Source organism: Macaca thibetana, chromosome 9, assembly GCF_024542745.1.
Source record: "Macaca thibetana thibetana isolate TM-01 chromosome 9, ASM2454274v1, whole genome shotgun sequence".
In the NCBI taxonomy this organism is placed as follows: Eukaryota; Metazoa; Chordata; class Mammalia; order Primates; family Cercopithecidae; genus Macaca; species Macaca thibetana.
This window is the reverse complement of record NC_065586.1, coordinates 85,670,623-85,692,375: the sequence shown is the minus strand read 5'-3', so window position 1 is coordinate 85,692,375 and position 21,753 is coordinate 85,670,623. Positions and strand designations below refer to the sequence as shown.

The 21,753-nt window shown below is 35.0% G+C and overlaps 1 protein-coding gene across 3 annotated transcripts in view; it reads right to left on the bottom strand.

The window, feature by feature from the left end:
• Window positions 1-21,753, bottom strand: part of KIF20B (kinesin family member 20B) — a 69,918-nt gene that overhangs the window by 18,968 nt on the left and 29,197 nt on the right. For all 3 annotated transcript variants that reach the window (XM_050805734.1, XM_050805735.1, XM_050805736.1), the window contains 7 exons: window positions 18,965-19,118; window positions 13,719-14,949; window positions 13,240-13,378; window positions 8,385-8,504; window positions 6,395-6,455; window positions 1,714-1,839; window positions 494-618 (listed from right to left, as the gene is read on the bottom strand). In XM_050805734.1, coding sequence (XP_050661691.1) covers window positions 494-618; window positions 1,714-1,839; window positions 6,395-6,455; window positions 8,385-8,504; window positions 13,240-13,378; window positions 13,719-14,949; window positions 18,965-19,118 — 1,956 coding nt within the window. The remainder of the gene's footprint in view (window positions 1-493; window positions 619-1,713; window positions 1,840-6,394; window positions 6,456-8,384; window positions 8,505-13,239; window positions 13,379-13,718; window positions 14,950-18,964; window positions 19,119-21,753) is intronic.

Below are 21,753 nucleotides of genomic sequence, written 5' to 3'. Positions count from 1 at the left end.
AACAAGAAAAAAACACACACACACAATAAAATATCTTCTACATAGTATAGTTTTATATGTATGTCAGTGTTCAGATACACAATTCTATTCCAATTTAATAATTAAACTTTGAAGAGATTTACAGTAATCAAAATAATTCTCCTGGTCATTTTCTCCACAGCAGTATTTGATGAGTAAGAAGTTTAAGGAGTAGAAAAATGGGCACAAGGACATTAGAAGCAGTAGTTTAAGAATTATATATGTAAAATATAAAACTGAGGACCCAATCACTATATTTCAATGGCACTTAATAGGTTGTATCTTGGAATTTCTTCCCCATATCATTTCAATGTGCCCTGAAAAGTTATATTTACATATTAACATTTGCCAGGTATTATTTCACCCATATCTAAGTTAATTACAAAATATAAAATACATAAAATACTAAATTCTCCTATTAGAAATATAATGAAGACAGACACATACAAACATAAAAACATATATAAAGTCATACCTGTAACTCATCTTGAAGATTACTGAGCTTTCCAAGCACATCTGTGTTGTCCTCATGCTCTTTATTTGACCTTTGATTGTTTTTGGTTTCCAAATCATTGCATTTTTCCTTCCATTTTTCCAATTCTGATTTGAAGACATAAAATTATGTTTTAAAGCATACTCAAAAGTTATACCATGTAGAGATACACTTGACATGGGCTGCAGACACAAATCAGTACAGCCCAGATAAAGAACACAGACCAAGATGGAACTGAGGCTATTCTATAGTTTAACTTTTAGGAGTTCTTACTAAATTCTTAGTGAAGAGGAACTACAGGGACTTCTCAGGAACCCAATGAATAGTATTCACAGTATAGTATAATAAATTCATTATCAACCTTATTATATAGAAAACTTCATGCAGTTCTCAAGAAAAAAGTTTCCCATGTCCATGAAAGTGGCTAGAAAAGTATGAAGTCACATAGACTCACTGTCCTCATCCTCATCACAATTTCATTCACCAAAATACAGTTATAAAAGAGTTTTAGGGTTTACACAGTACTATTACATTTTTTCATCTCATCTGATCTTGACAAGAATAATATACAATATGAATCTTCAAGTCAGATGATTTCAAAAAAGAATAATGTGCAATAGTATATATGGCATTATCATCATCAACCACATTTTACAGATGAGGAAAATTAGACTGAGTAAGCACAAGTACCCTGTCCAGGTTATATATAAAATGGCATAGACAATTTCTTAATTCTAAATTTCTTGCCCTTTCTACAAAAATCACACATAACTTTTTTATTTGCAAATGTTCTATTTTTCCATATACTCTAGAAAAACTCTGATGGTATTCTGAAAGCAATGAAATCAAAGTATTTATTGAGATCAACATACAAGATAATGCTAAAAGCCTGACAAAGGTGAAACTCAGTTCAAAGCGTACTCTTAACATCTAGGGAACATGGCAAGTTATCATCCATAATTTGCAATTTATAATTCGTAAGTTATCATGGACTGTCCTTACTCCTTTACTGCATATAATTTTACTGAAACAATTTTCATCACAGTGGAAAATGACAAGTAATAGGACATTCAAAAAACACCAAATACTTTTCCATTATGAATCATTATAAATACATACTACTTTAACAAGGGAAGCAATCTAGGAAATTTTTTTTTTAATGAAAAAGTATATTTAGAGAAATGTATGCAATCTTGTTTTACCTGTGGCCAGCCTTTCAACTTCCTCTAATTTAGCCTCAAGCACTTGATCTTGTTCTACCTGAGTTTGTTCCTGTTCTTCTAGTGTCATTCGCATGTCTTCGATTATTTTCTCTTTAACATTTAGATCTAAAAATTGGGGGAGAACACTTTAGAAATTAATAGCCTCTAGATATCCAATTTTTCTTAAGTTCTTCTAAAATTAAAATACATTTTTATTAACTGTAATAGAATACTAGTTCCATATAGGCAGAAACTTTGTCTTATTCATTGCTATATCCTCAATGTCTCAACAGTACTGGTATATATGACATACTAAATATATATTTGGTGTAAAGATGGATGCTTGGATGATTGCAAGAGTGCATGAATGGAAAAAAGTTTTTTCAGGTAAAATTAACAATTTCTAATACAATTACTCTATTCCAATATAACTATTACTATAAACATAAATCTTAGAATTTAGGGGGAAAAAACATTATTTGGCAAAATATTTATTTTCAGTGTTAATATTCTCCAACCAAACTAAAACCTTTACCTGCTAAAACTAAAAAAGCTCAATCCCAATTTGAACTATTTTTTTAATCTCAAGTAATTACTTTTTCTAGAAAAATATTCAGAGTCAAACATTTATTTCTATTTTAAATTTTTATTTAAAACCAGCTCCTCAGAAATGGCTTTTGAAAAGCTAGTATTAACAGTCTTCCTAAAATTGTTTCTGGCCCTTGAAGAATGACTACAGCAATTAATTGTAAGCAACTCTATATTAACCCTGTCTGAGGAAACGGATAAAGAGGGAAGATCAGTTTGTCGCCTCTGGTGATGGCACATAGTAGCAGGGCTCATTTCAGAGAACTCTTACCAACCATTACTGATGTCAGAGGTGATAAAGTTATAAATGCATATCAGGATGCTTTTAGTAACACAAATACCCAAAGATGGCTCCCTCAAAGTGCACATAAAGCAAAGGTAAAACAAACTAAACAGTAAGAGAAAACTGTATGAGCAGTTTTTAGTATTTTTCCATTGATGCAGGCTTTCAGGTATGCTAGTAAAACAGAATTCCTCCTAGGATTAAAGTCACCTTCATATTATCATATAAATCTTTTCTTTCAAAAAGCATGATTTTCAAATATATTCATATTACACAATTATAATTTTATTCAAAGAATTCCCTCCCTCTTACACTTTGCATTTTTGACTCTAAACTGAGGACTAGAAAAACAATTTACAAATCTAGTTATCAATTAAAAAATTTCCAGAACACCAATGATAACCTCACTAATGGCTAGTCACCTATTATTTGAAAGCTTGCAAACTAGAGCAGTAAAGGCAAAAAGATAATTATTTAATCAGCCATTGACTCCAGTAATTTACATTTTATTTCAGGAAGGAACCCCAAAATAAACAAAGATAAAATGGAAAATAAAGCAAAGTAAAGAAGTCTGAGATAGATATCTCATCATAGCTATCTAAAGATATTATCTAAGGAAAGCTATGGGCAATCATAGTGAAATAAATGACTACTAAATGAACAAGCAATCAAGTGTTGCACATTCAGCACTTGCTGACCATCTCCAAGAAAATTAAAAATATAAGTTTACCCAAAAACTTGCATATAAATGTTCATAAAAGCCAAAAGTGGAAACAACCCAAATGTCTATCAACTGATACATAAAATGTGGAATATTATTCAGCCATAGCAAGGAATAAAGTACCGATACATACACAGTATGGATGAAACTTGGAAACATTATTCTAAGTAAAAGAGTCAAACACAAAAGCCCATATATTGTATGAACTGACTTAACATGAAATGTCATAATAGGCAAATTCATACAGACAGAAAGTAGATTCGAGGCTGATAGGAGCTGGCGGGAAGAGGTAAATGGGGTATGATTGCTGATAGGTACAGGGTTTCTTTTTGAAGGGTTTCTTTCTTTATGTAACTATAAACATACAGTAATTAGATAGTGGTGATGGTTGTACAATTTTGTGAATAGAAAGTACTAAAGCCCACTAAACTGTATACCTTTAAAAGGTAAATTTTATGTTATATGTATTAGATCTCCATTGCTTAATAATTCAATATTAAAGATAGGTACGTGAAGGGCACTCCGTAAATAAACAGAAATCTAGAAGGCAGGGAAAGCCTTAAAAGTTAAAGACATAGTTTTGTTTATTGTCTGTTTGTAGGGAAATGTCTCATACGCAACTAAAATCATAGGAGCATCTTCTCTCTAACGGAAAAGATAAATAAAAAAAAGATGATGACATCTTAATCAGGAAAGTTGCCAGAGTGGCTGAGACTCACTCTGAGAGAAAGGTGGTAAGTAGTACATAATAGATCATAAAAGCTGAGACAAGAGAATTTCAAAAGGTGGGAGGAGCTATAGATTACCTTGATATTTAGAAAAAATACACATACAATAAATACTACTTTATAAACATAACTGAGGAAAAGAAGAGTGTACAATAACATCAAATAATAAAAATAAAAAGGAGGGATTGCAAAATGCTGACAGATTTTAACATATGTAGGTTACAAGTGACTTAGAAGCATAGAAAAGGTGGAAGTCAGATTAAAATAGTCACAGTAGGCCTACGCCATACTTCTCCGCATTTGGCAAAGAAAACAAAAATTAAAATACGATAAAAGCTATAGGGCAACCTGGTCCAAGGGTAGACTTTTCCAGAATATCTAAGATGTGTCCACATTCACCAACAGGGACAAGGAGCCAGAGTAAAGGGGAATCCTAAAAGAGAGCTATGAACTATTTCCTATGAAATAGGAGCTGTTAGGGTGACAAGGCCTGAGAAAAGCAGAAGAAAACAGTACTGTGTGCAGAGATATATCTTCACATCCAAGTTATCCATCCAAGTTAACCCCACCAATGTACAAGTCAGCTAAATAAGTAATAATCTGGTTGTCTTACCCTTTCTTTTGTTGCCTAAGTACAAATAACATGGATTAGTAAAGAGAGTCTGAGACTTAAGAGTGAAGCACACCTGGGTTCAAATCCTAGTTCTCTCACTCACAGAACAAAGAAGTTAAGGGGTAATGAGGAGGAGAGGAGTCTGTATCATTTTAATAACAGAAATAAGTATCATCTATAAAAGAAATTCCGTGGCCGGGCGCAGTGGCTCACGCCTGTAATTGCAGCACTTTGGGAAGCTGAGACGGGTGGATCACCTGAGGTCAAGAGTTCAAGACTAGCCTGGCCAACATGGCAAAACCCCATCTCTATTAAAAACACAAAAATTAGCCAGGCATGGTGGCGGGTGCTTGTAATCCCAGCTACTCGGGAGGCTGAGGCAGGAGAATCACTTGAACCAGGAAGGCGGAGGTTGCAGTGAGCTGAGATTGTGCCACTACATCCAGCCTGGACGATAACAGTGAATCTCCATCTCAAAAAAAAAAAAGTAATTTTGCAATATTTCAAGCAACAAATCAATACAATCTGAGTAAGAAAAGCATAACTCATAATTCAGCACCTAGGATTTGAATATAAATTACTAAGCAGCTTTTTAAAACTTTTTTAAAATACACATTTTAATTTTAAAGATATTTTTTTTGAAGTTTATTCTTTACACAATTTTGTCCAGAAATCTACACCATTCATTGTGACCTATATAAAACTTTGACTGGCTTTATTTTTCACAAAATACTGGCCATTACAAGAAATCAGTGTTGCTTTGACTATTTATTTTAATTTTCTAAGAATAAGCTTTAAGTTAATAAATTATTCATTAGTATCACTACTTTTCTCCTTTAATAAAGCTGCATCTTATGTTGCCCTCACTTCACTTCAGAATTTTCAAAGGAAATGTTAACCAATTGTCATTGCAACTACCTATTTTGTAATCATTTTAGTACTACAAGTGATACGGGAGGCAGGCAGGGAAGTGCTGGGTACAGAAAGGCAGGGTCCCTGGCGAGGACTCCACCTTCGGGCTTGTGCCCACAGACCTAAGTGAGGACAGGCACTCCTGTTTTCACACCCAAGTGTTGCATTTTCCAAGACCACCCTGGCCTGCCACACCCCCATCCTGTGCCTATAAAACCCCTGAGACCCTGGTAGGCACACACACAAGCAGCTGAACGTCTAGAGGAACACACTGGCAGAAGAACACACCAGCAGATACCAGCAGATGCTGGCAGGCTATCTACTGTGAGAAGACACGGAATTCGGTTGGGGGCAGTCAGATGAGAGTCCGGCCGCCCAGGGGAAGACCACCTTCCCGCTCCATCCCCTTCTGGCTCCCCATACATCCGCAGAGAGCTACCTCCACTCAATAAAACCTTGCACTCATTCTCCACGCCCACGTGTGATCCGATTTTTCCAGTACGATAGAGCAAGAATCCCGGGATACAGAAAGCCCTCTGTCCTTGAGATAAGGCAGAGGGTCTAACTGAGCTGATTAACACAAGCCACCTGTGGATGGCTAGGCTGAAAGAACACCCTGTAACACACGCCTACTGGGGCTTCAGGAGCTGTAAACACTCAACCCTAGATGCTGCCATGGGGTCGGAGCCCACACTCAAGACCTGCCCATCTGCATGCTCCCCCTCTAGGGGTTTGAGCTACAGGGCACCAATGAAGCAAGCCATACCCCCATCGCATGCCCTGCAAGGGGAATAAGGGAACTTTTTCCGTTCTAGAAGTACAAACTTGTTCCTGACCTTTGCATGCTCTCTCATACTGTTGTATAGCTTCTTCCACTTTCTGATTATTTAACTGCTCCTACAAATTGAGAGAATATGAATTAAATGCAAATTAACTTAAAAACACAATATTTAACAGTGGATCTTGAAAACAGGGCTCAATATTAAGTTTGAAATCAGTCTCCTATATGGCTGGTATACCAGCTAGTACCAGTCTTCCAACTTTCTTTCATCTTGGAGAAAAGAGTAGGGTGAGAGCAGGGGAAAGAAGTAGAGATTGCAGTGAGCTGAGATTGCAGTGAGCCAAGATCACGTCACTGCACTCCAGCCTGGTGACAGAGCGAGACTCGGTCTCAAAAATAAAAATAAAAGTAAATTTAGAACCACTTTATACTTATTATTATTTTTTTTTGAGATGGAGTCTCCCTCTGTCGCCCAGGATGGAGCACAGTAGCGCAATCTCAGTTCACTGCAACCTTCACCTCCCGGGTTCAAGCGATTCTCCCGCCTCAGCCTGCTGAGTAGCTGGGATTACAGGCACGTGCTGCCACGCCCAGCTAATTTTTGTATTTCTAGTAGAGATGGGGTTTCACCATGTTGGTCAGGCTGGTCTCGATCTCTTGACCTCGTGATCCATCTGCTTTGGCTTCACAAAGTGCTGGGATTACAGGCGTGAGCCACTGCACCTGGCCTATACTTTTAATCTGAGTTATGACCCAGTTATTTTACTTATTCAACGTTTTAGGTAAATATTTTCTTACAAACCACAAAAACCAGAAACAGGGGAAAATGAAGTTCTACTGTGTATTTAACATAGAAGGAACAAGAAAAACCATTAAAAGATTCCTCACTGGTAAACTTAAACTCAAAATGGAGGAAAAAAAGAGCTCTCCACCCCTTTTACCTAGAAAGTAGCTGCAGGATTGGAAAAAAATAAGCCTTAAGAGGCAAGATTAAATTATGGGGACCAGATATCCTACACTTCTAGTTTTAACTTATCATGTAATCCAAACTTCACCCCCAATCTTATCTAATGTCACCACTATCTCCTCACTTTGTAAGTCTTAAGAGTGAATCATTACAGAACACGGAGATCTAGGATCCTATTGTTATAGAATGCTTTATTACGATTACATTCAGTTAAGAATTAAAATCATGTATTTATACCTGAATATTCATTAGTTTGCTTCATTTAAAAGCAAACATGAAAATAATATGACAAATTATATTTTTTATTGTTGCCTCATCCATTTGGTTGATAACAAGCAAGAAATAACCATATACAATAAAGGGATTTTGCCTTTTAAGTATCATTTTTAAAAGGAATTTGCTGTAAGACCTGGACTACTTCTGTTTTTTTGCATTTTATTTCAAAATAATTTTAGCTTTGCAAGAGTTCCAAAGAACTTAGCTTCCCCTAATGTTATCATATTACACTACCATGGTACATTTGTCAAAAATCAAGAAATTAACATTGGTATACTACTATTAATTACACTCCAGACTTCACCATCGTTCCCCAGTCTTTACTTGTCTTTAATGACCCTGACACTTTATACTTCATACTGGTCAAGCACTAGAACATTCTCAATTTGGGTTTGTCTGATGTGTTCTCATGAAGAGATTGAGGTTATAAATTTAGGGAAAGAATACTAAAGAGGGGATGTGCCCTTCTGGTCACATCAAACCAGGAAGCACATAGCATCAATATGACTAACGGTAAAGTTATTCTTAAACACTTGGTTAAAGTGGTATTTGCTAGGTTTCTTCACTATGAAGATATTACTTTTTCTTTTCCATATTCTATTTGTTAGAAGAGAGTCATTACTGGCCTACTTAATTTTATCTTTTTTTTTCTTTTTTTGCCTATTTAATTTTAAATAATTTATTTCTAGATTCTAGAAAAAGTCAAAACAGGATGTTATTAAAAACAAACTTGTACATTTTTGTACACTAAAATATACCAAGAGAATGCATTTAAACCATCTTTAAAAACAAAGCTGTTTACCTTGAGTTGCTGAATGGTTCGCTGTTTCATATCTAGTTCCTGAGAACACTGGTTTTTCTTTTTCTCCAGTTCATTAATTTTAATCCTCAGTAATTTCTCCTCATCACGCATTACAGATACCTACAAAATAATGTTTATAAAACAAATTGAGTATTTTGAAAATACCAATTGCTTTTTGTTATTTAAAATTCATGGCAACTATGTTCAAAGTTCACATCCTTTAAAGCCTAAAAAAAAATGACAGATTCTAATATACTACAAATCAAACACACTATAGCTTCAAATTATTAGAAAATGTTTTAATACTCTAATGAAGAATGCATATGAAAAATTCAATTTTTCGTTCCATTATTTTAAGAATCTCAAACTTTGTAAGTTCTCTCAAAAAAGAATCATAACATCTGTACACAATAGGAAAATAATTACCAAGGAAAAATCAATAAAGATATTCTGAGGGTAAAATATTGATTCAAATTTCCAAAGTTTACTGAGTAATATAATCCAGGAATACAAGAAATACTTTAAAAGCTAATAATGACATGAAGAGAAGAAAACGAAACAATCACAAAATCAAAAGGTAGCCACGCAAGTGAAGGTCAATTGATTTCTGCGGTTGCCAGTAATCTAATTCCATAAACATAGGGAAATCGAGGTACTATGGACTAATAAATAATTCCTCACCCAAAAAAGCTAATATAGGTACATCCTTATACCAGATTCCATCATACCAACCCTGTCTGAAACCTTTCAGTACATCTTGCCAGGATTTCCGGAGGGAAGTTATCTAACTGGGAGCAGAGCCTTCTCTTCTATTCCCTTGTGGAGCTTTACTGCCAAAACTCCATTTTCACACCCGCTAGAGAGCTCAAAAATGGAAGGAAATTAAATGAAAAGATGCCCCATAAAAAGCATGAAGAAGGCCAGGTGCGGTGGCTCACGCCTGTAATCCCAGCACTCTGGGAGGCGGAGGCGAGTGATCACGTGATTAGGAGATCGAGACCATCCTGGCTAACACAGTGAAACTCCGTCTCTACTAAAAATACAAAAAACATTAGCTGGGCATGATGGCATGTGCCTTTAGTCCCAGCTACTTGGGAGACTGAGGCAGGAGAATCACTTGAACCCGGGAGGCGGAGGTTGCAGTGAGCTGAGATCATGCCACTGCACTCCAGCCTGGGCGACAGAGTGAGACTCTGCCCCCACAAAAAAAAAAAAAAAAAAAAAAAAAAAGGCATGAAGATGCCCTTATTACAGTCAGAGTGGTATGGTTTCAGGGGATTCTTACATTAAGCTTTATGTTCCAATAATACATACATGATAATCACATATTCACAATATTTGCTTATTTTGTTTAAAAATATGAGGCTTCAAGTAATAAACACCATCTTCATCAACTATATAACTAATAATAATAGAGGCTATGTGCTGCACAAAGATGCATGTAAGGACTGCCTCAGTTTCCATTCTGTCTCTAGCACTTATTACTGAGTGAACTCAGACAAGTCATATTAAGACTAAGACAAGTGAACTTAGACAAGTTCCCCTTATATCCACAGGGGATATGTTTCACGATCTCCAGTGGATACCTGAAACATTGGATAGTATTTCAAGATCCCCAATGGATAGTATTGAACCCAGATGCCATCAATCGAAACACATTTCTGTTTGCATCCTCCACCCACAAATGTAATGCCTTTTCCATCTTAGTTAAGAAATTACCATGAATTGTGGCCATAACTTTTGCAGTGAAGTGCACCAGCAAAACTAACATAAGTTTCTTTTTCCTTCTTCGCAATTTCACAGATGAAAGATTTGTTCTTACCATAGGTCTTAGCAATCACAGGTTACAATATTTTTTTTCTTTATTTATTAAGAACTTTTACGTTTTCATTTAAAGGAAGCCCTTTACAAGAACGTTTTGGCTTATCTGAATTGCCAGCATCACTACTTTTGCATGTTGGGACCGTTATAAAGTAAAATAAAAGTTACTTGAGCACAAACACTGTCCCTGATACCATGACAGGTGATCTGATAATTGAGATGACTAAGTGATTAACAGGTAGCACAAACAATGTGGATATGCTAGGCAAAGGGATAATTCCAACTCCAGGCAGGACAGGATAGCACAAGCTTTTGACCCACTACTCAGAATGACTTGCAACTGAACTGTTTATTACTGGAATTTCTATTTAGTATTTTCAGCCCATGGTTGGCCACAGGTAACTGAAACCACAGAAAGCAAAACTGCCAGTAAAGGGAGACTACTGTATCTCTCAATGTCTGTTTTCTTATCAACAAAATGGAAGTTAAAAACAGTGTCTATACCCCAAATTGTGTGAGGATTAAGATAATTTGTCAACTCAGCATAGTAGCTGGCCTAGACTAAATTGCTACAATTATTATCATTTGCTTTAAAACTACACATTTGAGAAATAGAAAATACTCTTAATACCCATTACTAGAGTAACGTTAAATAGTCACCTATATGAGGGGGGATCCCCAACCTCCTGGTCACAGACAAGTACTTACCCATAGCTTGTTAGGAACTGGGTCACACAGCAGGAGGTGAGCAGCAGGCAAGGGAGTGAAGCTTCATCTGTACTTACAGCCACTCCCCATCGCTCACATTACTGCCTGAGCTCTGCCTCCTATCAGATCAACAGAGGCATTAGATTCTCATAGGAGCGCAAACCCTATTGTGAACTCTGCATGCGATGAACCTAGGTTGCGCACTCCTTATGAGAATTTAATGCCTGCTGATCTGCTACTGTCTCCCATCACCCCCAGATGGGACCGTCTATTTGCAGGAAAACAAGCTCAGGACTCCTACTGATTCTACATTATGGTGAATTGTATAATTGTCTCATTATATATTACAATGTAATAATAATATAAAGTGCGCAGTAACTGTAATGTGTTTGAATCATCCTTAAAGTAACCCCCACCCTGGTCCATGGAAAAACTGTCTTCCACAAAACCGATCGTTGGTACTGAAAAGGCTGGGGACTCACTATCTATACAATAAAACATTACTTGAAAACAGATACCTCTATAAGTAGCAATACAAAAAGACTTTAACAATACAATAAATTTAAAAGTAGCTAGGGCATGGTGGCACACCCGTAGTCCCAGCTCCTAGGGAGGCGGAGATGGATCACTTGAGCCCAGGAGTTCAAAGTTACAGTGAGCTATGATCATGCCACTGCACTCCAGATTGGGTGACAGAGTAAGATCCTGTCTCAAAACAAAATAAATAAACTTAGAAAAAAGAGCCCCCTTTTTATCACACCTGAATTTATGCTAATGAAATAGCTTTGACTGGAGGCTCTTCTGAAATAGCTTAAGGTTAGGGCTACTCACCAAAAGACCAAAAATGATTAAAGAGTTGGAAATTTCAGTCCCACCCACCAACCTCTGTGGAAGAGAGCAGGGTTGGAGATTGAGTCATGAAAACCATTGTACAGTGAGGTTCAGAGAGCACCCCACTTGGTGAGCACATTGAGGTCCTGGGAGGGTGGTACAGCCAGAGAAGGCACAGAAGCTCTGCACCACCCTCCATCCCCCTTAATTTGTCCTGTGCATCCCTTCTATTTGTCTGTTCTTGAGTTATATTCTTTATAATAAACCAGTAAATTTTTGAAAAAATAAATAAATAAATACAAAATAAAAACTGTATACTCCTTTTTTTTTCTTTTTAAAAAAAGGACAGCACGATTAAAATGAACAAATGACTTCACACAGCAGAAACTGGGATAGACAAATAGCAAACAGAAATATGAATAGAAGCTGTACTTCATTAGCTATCAAAAAAATACAAATTAAAACTACCATGAGATAACCTTTCATATCCTCTGACCCAGTAACTCCCAACTTGGTATATAAACTTTTGCATATGTGTACCAAGAGCATATAGAAGATATTCGCACTATTGCTGTGGGCAAAAAAATCATAAACCATCTAAATGGTCATCAGCAAGAGATGAAATAAATTGCGGTAAGTCACACAACAGAATACTATACAGAGGTGAAAATGATTAATTACGACTATAAAATAAATCAGTCTCAGAAATATGATGTGAAAAACAAAAGTCTGAGAAGAAAACACTGTTTAGAAATTAAAAACCAAATATGGTGAAATTATTTTTTTTAAAGTTTAGATAAACACAACTTTCAGTAGTCACTTTTATAGTGGCAGAAACAGCATTTGTTGTATTAATATTTGTCAGACCATACACATTTAAGTATTCTTTAGTAACTACCTCAAAGTAAAAAAAAAAAAAAAAAAAAAGGGTTCCAATCTTTCGAGAAGGTCTAAGTACAACAGAAAATGATGTGGTCATAAAAGAAAAAGGGAAGGAGGGAGAAGTGCAGAAAAAGAAAGAAACTGGTAACATTTGATGCCATGAAGGTAAACCTGACAGCTCGAAGGAGTGGGAAGTATTTCTTTCTCATTGTATACATCTTATTATATTTCAAATTTGGAATAATGTGTTTGCATTCCCTATTTAAAAATTAAATTATAATAAAAACTAAAAAATCATATTGCACATTCTCCTAAGTACTATCTGTAAACAAAAGTTGCTTTCCACTTTTTTGTAAGGACTTACATTTAGCAATTCTTAAAGAAGAAAAAGACTAATCTTTCATAAGGCACATACTTCTCTTAATGTTGGACATTCTTCAGCTTGTTTAAATCAGCTAAATTTTCTCTTGTGAAGTAACTGTTCTCGTAATTTTAAGAAAAATTATAAAGTGGATAAATGTTCTATTCAATCCTAAGATTAATGTCTAAGTTTGATATATAAGGAAAACAATCTTTATCATAAACTGGTCACATAACTTTTCAAATAATCTACCTCTTTTTGTACTTGCTCAATCTGCTTTTTGGCATCAGTCAGTTTCTCTTTCAGCTCAGCATAATCTTCTTCCTTCCTCTGAAGATCAGCTTTCAGATGCTGGGTACAAGCAGAGCTTGCAGAGAGTTCCTCTTTCAATCTAAAAAATACAAACCACTTTTCTATGGTAATGTATTATTAACTACTTAGGACCACACATGTGAAATGGTAACAATCTTTACATAATTACATCTTTTCACAAATTTGGAATATCCAAACTATGAATGAGTTCTTCAGAAAAGATTTCATATGATTTTTATAAGCTGATCTTTTCATATAACCTATGGTCCAAAGGTTTATATGGACAAAGTTCAAGTTCTTCACTCATCATACATAATACGCTTTACCAGATTAAGTATGACCATCTAATTTTTTTAAAGCTGCATAGCAAAATGAATGCTTTGTGTATTTTAAAATATTTTGAATAACATTTAGCTTACTTTTCTGTTTCTTGCCTGTTGGTTTCTTTTTCTTCTTCTTTTAATTGAAGTAAATGCTTCATATCTTGCAAATTATTTGTTAATTGTGTGATTTCTTCTTTCAGTTTGACTTCCTTTACACTTAAATCTTTGGTGTTTTTGACAGAATCCTGAAGATGTGCTTGCAATTCCTTCAGATTTCTTTCTAGCTTTAAGATGACGGATTCCTTTTCCAAAATGTCTTGTTCTAATTTGGCTGAATGACTACGTTCCACTTTCTGAGTCTCTAAAATTGTTTCAAGTTCCTTTATTTTTGCCTTATAGCAAGTAACACCTTGTGTGAGTTCTGAAAGTGCTCTCTTTCCTTCAACTACATGCTGTATTTGAATGTCAAGACTAGCATTTTTTTCTTGCAGTTCTTCTTTCAGCTGCTGTATAAGAGTTTCCTTTTCTTTTAGTAGGTCATCTTGGTTTTTATGCTCATTCTCCTCTACTTTTAGTCTATTGTTTTCATCCTTATAGCCTTTTACTTCTGCCTGCAATTTTTCAATTTGTTGTTCCAATTCCTGAATCTGATGACTTTTTTTGGAGGAGGACTTCACAATCTCCTTACATTCTTCCCAAATAGCTTCAATACTAGAGTGGAAAGAACTTTCCCTATTGGGTTCTTGAATTCGATATTCTTTAACTTGCTTACTTACCAAGTAATCATTACCTAAAAGGTGTAACTGTGTATTTGGCAAATTATCCTCCTCAGAACCATTTGACAGATCCCTGAGATTGAGCAAATCTATGTTTGAGATCTGAGAAACTGAATCAAAAGTACGTAGTTCGTCTATTTTCGTGTGCATTAATTTTATTTGTGAAACATTATTTGTAATGCTTCTTGTAGCAGTTTCTATCTCATGGGACAATTTCATAATCTTTTCCTCCTGTTCTTGATTTTTACTTTTTTGCACATGTAATTCAGCAATTGCAATGTCATAATTTGACTGAATTTGTTGGACCTCTTTACTTAAATTCTTTTTTTCAGAAAGAGAAAGTTCCTGCTGAAAACGAACAATCTGTTTATTTAATTCTGCTTTTTCTTCCTTTTCATTTTTAAGTTCATTCTCAATAGTGAGTAAAAGTGCTTTCAGTCCTTCATTATTTTTTTGTAAAACTCTAATGTCTTCATTTTCTGCAATGTTTGGTTGCACTTCTTCACTTTTCTTTTGGTCTTCAGTGATAGCTGAACTAACATGGATAGATCCTTTAAAAATAAGAAAATTGTTATTAATCTGGCAAACCTTAATAAAACCAAAAAGTCACCATATAAGCCAATATTCAAACATACAAAACATGTAAAAGTAAACTTCTAATTTAAAAAAATGAAATAAGCTGTTGAGAAAAAAAGAAAAACCAGGTTACAAAACGTATGGTATGAGCCCATTTATGTAAAAATTATTATTTCACAAGGTAATACAAAATTAGCAAAGGAAGTACACCAAAATGATCGTAGCTACCTACCTCTGAGTAGCATTACCAGCTATTTCTAACTTTCAGTGTTATTTAAATTTTGTACCAAAAATCTTTATTATCATTTTAATATGGGACAGAGAGGAGGAGATGACGAGAAACCCTAGGCAGACATTCCAGATCCTAAAGAACAGTTTTAAACTATAATTATATTGCAGCTTTTACTATATTAGTGATAGGCAAATGGAATATCTTAAATTTTCATAGCTAAAATTGGAAGGGAAATGTTAAAATTTTGGGAATTCATATAATATAGCCTTACTAGCTATAACCATCAATAAACTGCTTCATACTACAACTGTTTCCTCAAATGTGATATAGGAATAATACCACCTATCTCAAAGTTGTGAAGATCAAGAAGACAAATGAGTTTACAACACTGTGCGTTGGATGGATTTAACTATTAATAGAACCTGAAAATCTGTACATGAGGGTTCAACTAATTGAAAATGCATAAAAGTCTGCCTTTTTCAGGCTTAGTATCTATATTTCTAGAATAAGGATATCCCTACCTGCCCAACTTACTCTACAGAATAATGCTAAGAGACTAACATGAGCTAATATATAATTTAAGTTAAATGACTTTGTAAATGTTATGCACATGTAAGAACTTTAACCATTATAATCAATACAAATTAAATTATACCCAGAACAGATACACTATTAGCTACAATTTAATTCATAAGTTCACTCTGACAAATAAACTCACCCCACATAAGTGCCCAGTATAAATTACACAATTTTAAACTTTCCTCATAGATTCTATGATTAAATCTTGAAATATAATTAACAATCTTCTAGATATATAAATTTATATCTACATATCTTTTTATATTTCATACAATTTCCATTAAGGGTCAGATGAGTGTCTCAGATCCTTGAAACCTTACTTCAAAACAGGCCAGAATCTGACTCTTCATTTTTAGAAATTTTTTCCTGTTTTGTTATACTTCACGGTTTGATGTCTATATGATGTTTATAAGTGGACTTTACAACATTGTTCTGGTATAATTTGTATGTGAATTTTCTGCACGACATTGCTCTAATACAATCAATTCCATATGTTCTTCTGACCCCCATTCACTCCCTCATTGACCATTTTTGTTTAATTAACCTGTATTTTTATGTGGTATCCTCACTAAGTATGTAAGAATCAACTTCTCCATGTTTAATGATCCCAGATATAATATGAAGTACAAGGGTTACTAATCTATAAGAGCAGAAGACAATTACAAGGTAGGGTTGGCTTGAAATCCTTCTAGTTAAGAAATCTATTACTTTCCATTGGTATCTAATTGACTCTAAAAAGTATATTGTACAGTTTTCTTTTTAATGAGTCCCGAATATTATCCTACGCATCTCAGCTCTTTATATTTTATTGAAATATGTTTGTCTCTCTCATCTACTAGATTTTAAACTCCCTAATGGCAGACTCCCTATATCTCACTCATCACAAACAATAAACCTAAATAAAATAATAATCCTAAATGTAATGTTTTGGAAACTTAACTACACCACATATGTTCTTCTTTTCTATCTCTAAGACATATCATGGTACAGAAAACAATCTTTATAAATACGGTTTTTGCAATAGTAATTTATTCTGCTTCTAGATGTATGTAAGTTCATGAATCTGACATATTCCAGTTATATTAATTTTGTTACTTTATGGTAACTTTATGTTTAAAATTTTAATGTTCTCTCTTTAAACACTAAAAAACATTTATTTACACAAGGGTGATTTTCTAGTTTTTTTGGGAGGAATTATCCAGGGAGATTATTAAAATGCAGATTCCTACCAAACACCAAATATACTGATATGGTAAGTCTAGGATGTATTTTACATGCAACATTTTGAGAATTAGTGTTCTGGGGTACTATTTTTGAAAATTTCAAGAAGTTGACAGGGACCTCTGTAATACCTTTGGGATCTTAACATATCAGTTTGTTACATTACAAAGTCCTTAATTGACAGCACTGCTGCATGTAATTGTTCCTTAAGAGCCAAACGTCAAACCTCTTGTAGTTATGAGATTCAAACTCCTAAGTTTTAGCCTGCCTCTCACAGGCTCTTGTACATCCTAGTTGTGAGATGATAGTAGCCCATGGGATGCACATGTAATGAATCTGTTTGATGAAGAAGGCAGCACTTTTGAGATCATTAAAAAGCTCATTAAATTGAAATCTGCCATGCCATATACAAATGAGTTTCTATTTCCCTATATACTAATCACAGTTGAAGTTATGAGCAAAATAAAGGAAAAGTCAAAGCACTTATGAAAGGTCCCTCAGGTACTACTACAATGTAGAGAATAAAAAACTTATGTGATTGTTTGTTCTCAAGGTTTTTTAATACTATGACCACTCCCCCACCACTTTTTTTTTTTTTTTAGACAGAGTTTCAATCTTGTTGCCCCGGCTGCACTGCAATGACGCAATCTCGGCTCACAGCACTCTTCGCCTCCCAGATTCAAGTAATTCTCCTGCCTCAGCTTCCCAAGCAGCTGGGATTACAGGCATGCGCCACCACGCCAGGCTCATTTTTTGTATTTTGAGTAGAGATGGGGTTTCACCACGTTGGTCAGGCTGGTCTCGAACTCCTGACCTCAGGTGATCCACCCACCTTGGCCTCCCAAAGTGCTAGGATTACAGGCATGAGCCACCACGCCCGGCCTATGACCCCTTTTGATAAATTAAAATCCCCTAGCTCTCTCAAGATACTGATTTCCCCCCAGTGAGAATATGCCCCCACCCAAGAATCACTATATAATATGGGAATCTTACCTCCCTGTCCCATCTAGAATTTATCTAGTTTTACCTTCGATACTGTATATATGTAAAACAAACTTTATTTGTAAGTCTTTATTTTTCAAATGCAATCCATGTTCTTTCTTGTTTCACTCAATTGTCTAAATGCTCTTGGGAAGCTGTAATTGAGAAATCTCGTTATAGGATTCCAAGGTCTCTTTTCTTTTAAACAGATTAATTTTAAAAGCTCACTGGACAAGGTTTTATTATCTATAATTTACACTCTCTCTCCAGCCTCAAAGAGGAAGGGGTAAAATATGGCATTATCCCTGCTGTATTTTCTTAAAAGCTGCTAAGTTTATTTTTGAAGCTTTTCTTAAGTTTAAAGTTTACATTTTCCTATTCATTTCCTCAAGACTTTCAGTTTATTCTAAAGAGCCTACCTCCTCTAAAATTCAAAGGTTTGCCCTTCTTTACATTTAAAACAAACTTGCCCACTTACTCTTAAAGATTTTTTTTAAAATAATCTTCAACATATATTATCTTTCATCAGACTGTGTCCTGGCATCACAAATACAGCTTGAATACATTTATTATTAGTAATATTTAGCTCAAAGTCTTACTGTAAAATATCCTTTTCTCCACATGAATAAAGAATGCAAACTAAGAAAACAAAATAATGTGCTGAGATTTAGGCAGAAAATATTGTATTTATAAAAATCAAAGTAATGAGTTTTACCTATTATAAGCACAGAAATTATTACAGACATGCGAAAGAAATAATAAAAGCACAATTTCTAAAAGCATATTTATTAAGATAAAAGCTTTAACTATGCCCATCCCTAGACAGTTTATAACTTTCCAGAATAAAAATTCACGACATTTAGATTTTCTCAAGATTTTTCCTTAGACAAGTGAATGCCCCTCTGTTTGCCTTGTTCTATTTACTGGTTTAGAAATTAGCTTTCTTAAACGCCTGCTGCTGGCAGCTGAAGTAGTACCTTTCTTTGCTGGTGGTTCATCTTGTTGAAGTTCATTTTCATTTACTCTTTTTCTTTCTGAACAGATTTTAGTTTTGCTGTCCTGAGGCACTTCAACTGTTTCATTACAAATCAATTTATTGTTTATTATTAAAGAAGATGTATCAGCCTTGTCCTAAAGCAAAATAAATTAAAAATAATTCACATAGAGAAAGCCACAAAAAATGTACAAACCACATAAATTACTTTCAATAGTGTACCACAAAAATTTTATTTTCAAATTTGTTGAGACATTTTCTAAGTTATTTCTTAAGTTTCGTCCTAAAATAACTGATGGCTCTAGCAAATAAGTAACATTTGGGGATAACTGGAGAATCTTAAGAAGATAAATCCCTGAAGTCACATCAGAAATATGCTTTGAAAAGAAAAATATGAGACTCAACTATTTTGTTTTGTAGCCAAAGCCTCTTAAAAATTAGCATTGTCTTAAACATTAACAACTCCTAGAAAAATAGTTTTGACCTTAGCTTTAAGTAGACATATATTCAAAGATATACAGTCTACAGACAGCTTTGCAACTGAGCTTCTAGATACGTCATTTAGACTTTTTTTTTTTTTAAGGCAGACTGCCTCCCTTAAAAAGGCTAGCAGCAACCAAGCACAGGGGCTCATGCCTGTAATCCCAGCACTATGGGAGGCTGAGGCCAGAGGATTACTTGAGCCCAGAAGTTTGAAACCAGCCTGGGCAACACAGTGAGACCCCATCTCTACAAAAAATTAAAATTCCAGGTGTTGTGGCCCAGGCCTGCAGTCCCAGCTATTCAGAAGGCTAAGGCAACGGAATCTCTTGAGCCCAGGAGTTCAAGGCTGCAGTGAGCCATGGTCACGTCACTGCACTTCAGCCTGGGCAACAGAGTGATGAGACCCTACCTCTAAAAAGAAAGAAACAGGGGGAACTGGGGCGGGGGGAGGGGGAACTTCCCAAAAAAAGGGTATAATATGAACTTAGAAGAAGGGTAAAACTCAGCATTTAAGTGCAAGTCTATAGTGTAATCAAAATTTGAAAAAACAAATGGTAAAGTGCCGCTTGCCGGGCGCGGTGGCAGCCTGTAAAGCACTTTGATAGCAATCAATCCTTTGAAAAAACAAAGTGTATGCTATAAAGAGTGCAGTGAGCTGAGATCTAATCAGCAAAGCATTTCAGACTCCGTCTCAAAAAAAAAAAAAAAAAAAAAAAAAAAAAAAAAAAAAAAAAAAAAAGAGTGCCGCTTAATCAGCAAACATTTTATTAGCAGGAGATACAGATAAAAATAACTTTTTAAAGTCATAAAGTAATGAGTTAAGAAAAAAGGCAAAGTTTTTCTAGCTATCCCTAAACAAAGGATGTCATAAAGAAGAATCTCCATGCTTTCTCACTATTAGTCCCTTAGTGTCACTGATAAATGAAAATCACGGGACAGGCAGATCACACCTCTGACACAGCTCCATAACAAGTCCAAGTTGTTCCTTTCCCGATCCTTAGTACCTATCAGAATGATCCCGTCATTTTCCCCCACTTCAAAATACACAATCCTCACCAAAAATCTATCCTTCAGAAGTCATAGTTACTGAAAGGAGGGTTTTCTGCTCCCAGGGTATGCTTGAGTAGATAAAACAAAGAATTGAAACTAAATTTTTTCATTGGAAAGAGTTTGCTCTCAAGACAAGATGTGGAACAGTGACCCTACATCAACTGTTAAACAATTAGGTAAGTTTCAAACTACGTAGCATATTTTTATGTATTTAAGTGAACAATTTAAATTTAGCAAACTGTTATTTAGTTGATAAAACAAGGTCTAGAATCTATAAAGTTTATTTACAAGCAAGGACTAATTTACAAATATTGATTTTTTTTACTATCACTTTCTTAAATATCTCTAATATATTATAGTATGCAAACATACTACAGAAATAAATATAATCCCACGTGAAATTTCCAACTATTTTCTTTGAAGCTGTAGTCGCCAGAAATGATCCGTCTCTGGCTTTCCTTTTTGTTTTTATTTACCAAATCAAAGAACAGACTTAAAATCCAGATCAACAGATGAGAGCAAAAAGCATGTGATGACTAACCAAATAAAAGTTCCGAGAGCCAGGAGGCCCAGCAATTAATTTACTGCCCCAAGTCTCAAAAGTTTTACATCCCCTTACTTCGCAAATCAATTTCCTCTTCCTTAATCTCTACCGCTACCACCCTAAATCGAAGTCCTCATCAACTATTAGCTGAACTCTACCAAGAGGTAGCTATTTGGTCTCTGCCTGTAGTCTAATTCCATCTCAATCCTATCTTCCAAGTTTCCAAAAATATCTACTCAAATGAAAAACTCCTCTTTGCTATTCCTCTGGTGAAAATGACTCCCCACTGACTCCCCGAACTCTTTAATGCAGTATTCAAGGTCTTTCATCTTATCCTATTCTACTACTCCTAGCCTCATTTCTCACCTCTCCTTGCTTCAAACTTTCTTCCTAAAACACAAATTGTTTGTATTTTCCTGCACTCATTGAAAGATTTCTCATTTCCACGACTTTGTGCACTCCGATTCTGGTACACAGAAGGCCAATGTATCTTCTTGTCTCTTATGACTACCATTGTCCCCTTCCTCTACTTTCAAAAGGCTAAATTTTACTCACCCTTTAAGGCTCAACTTAATCATTTTCATCTCCACAAAGTATTCCTAACTCCCCACCCACTCTCAGCTTCACACATTGACTACGACTGCACACTGTATTATAACTATATTTATGCTGTTTTTTTCTTTATTGGGGGATTG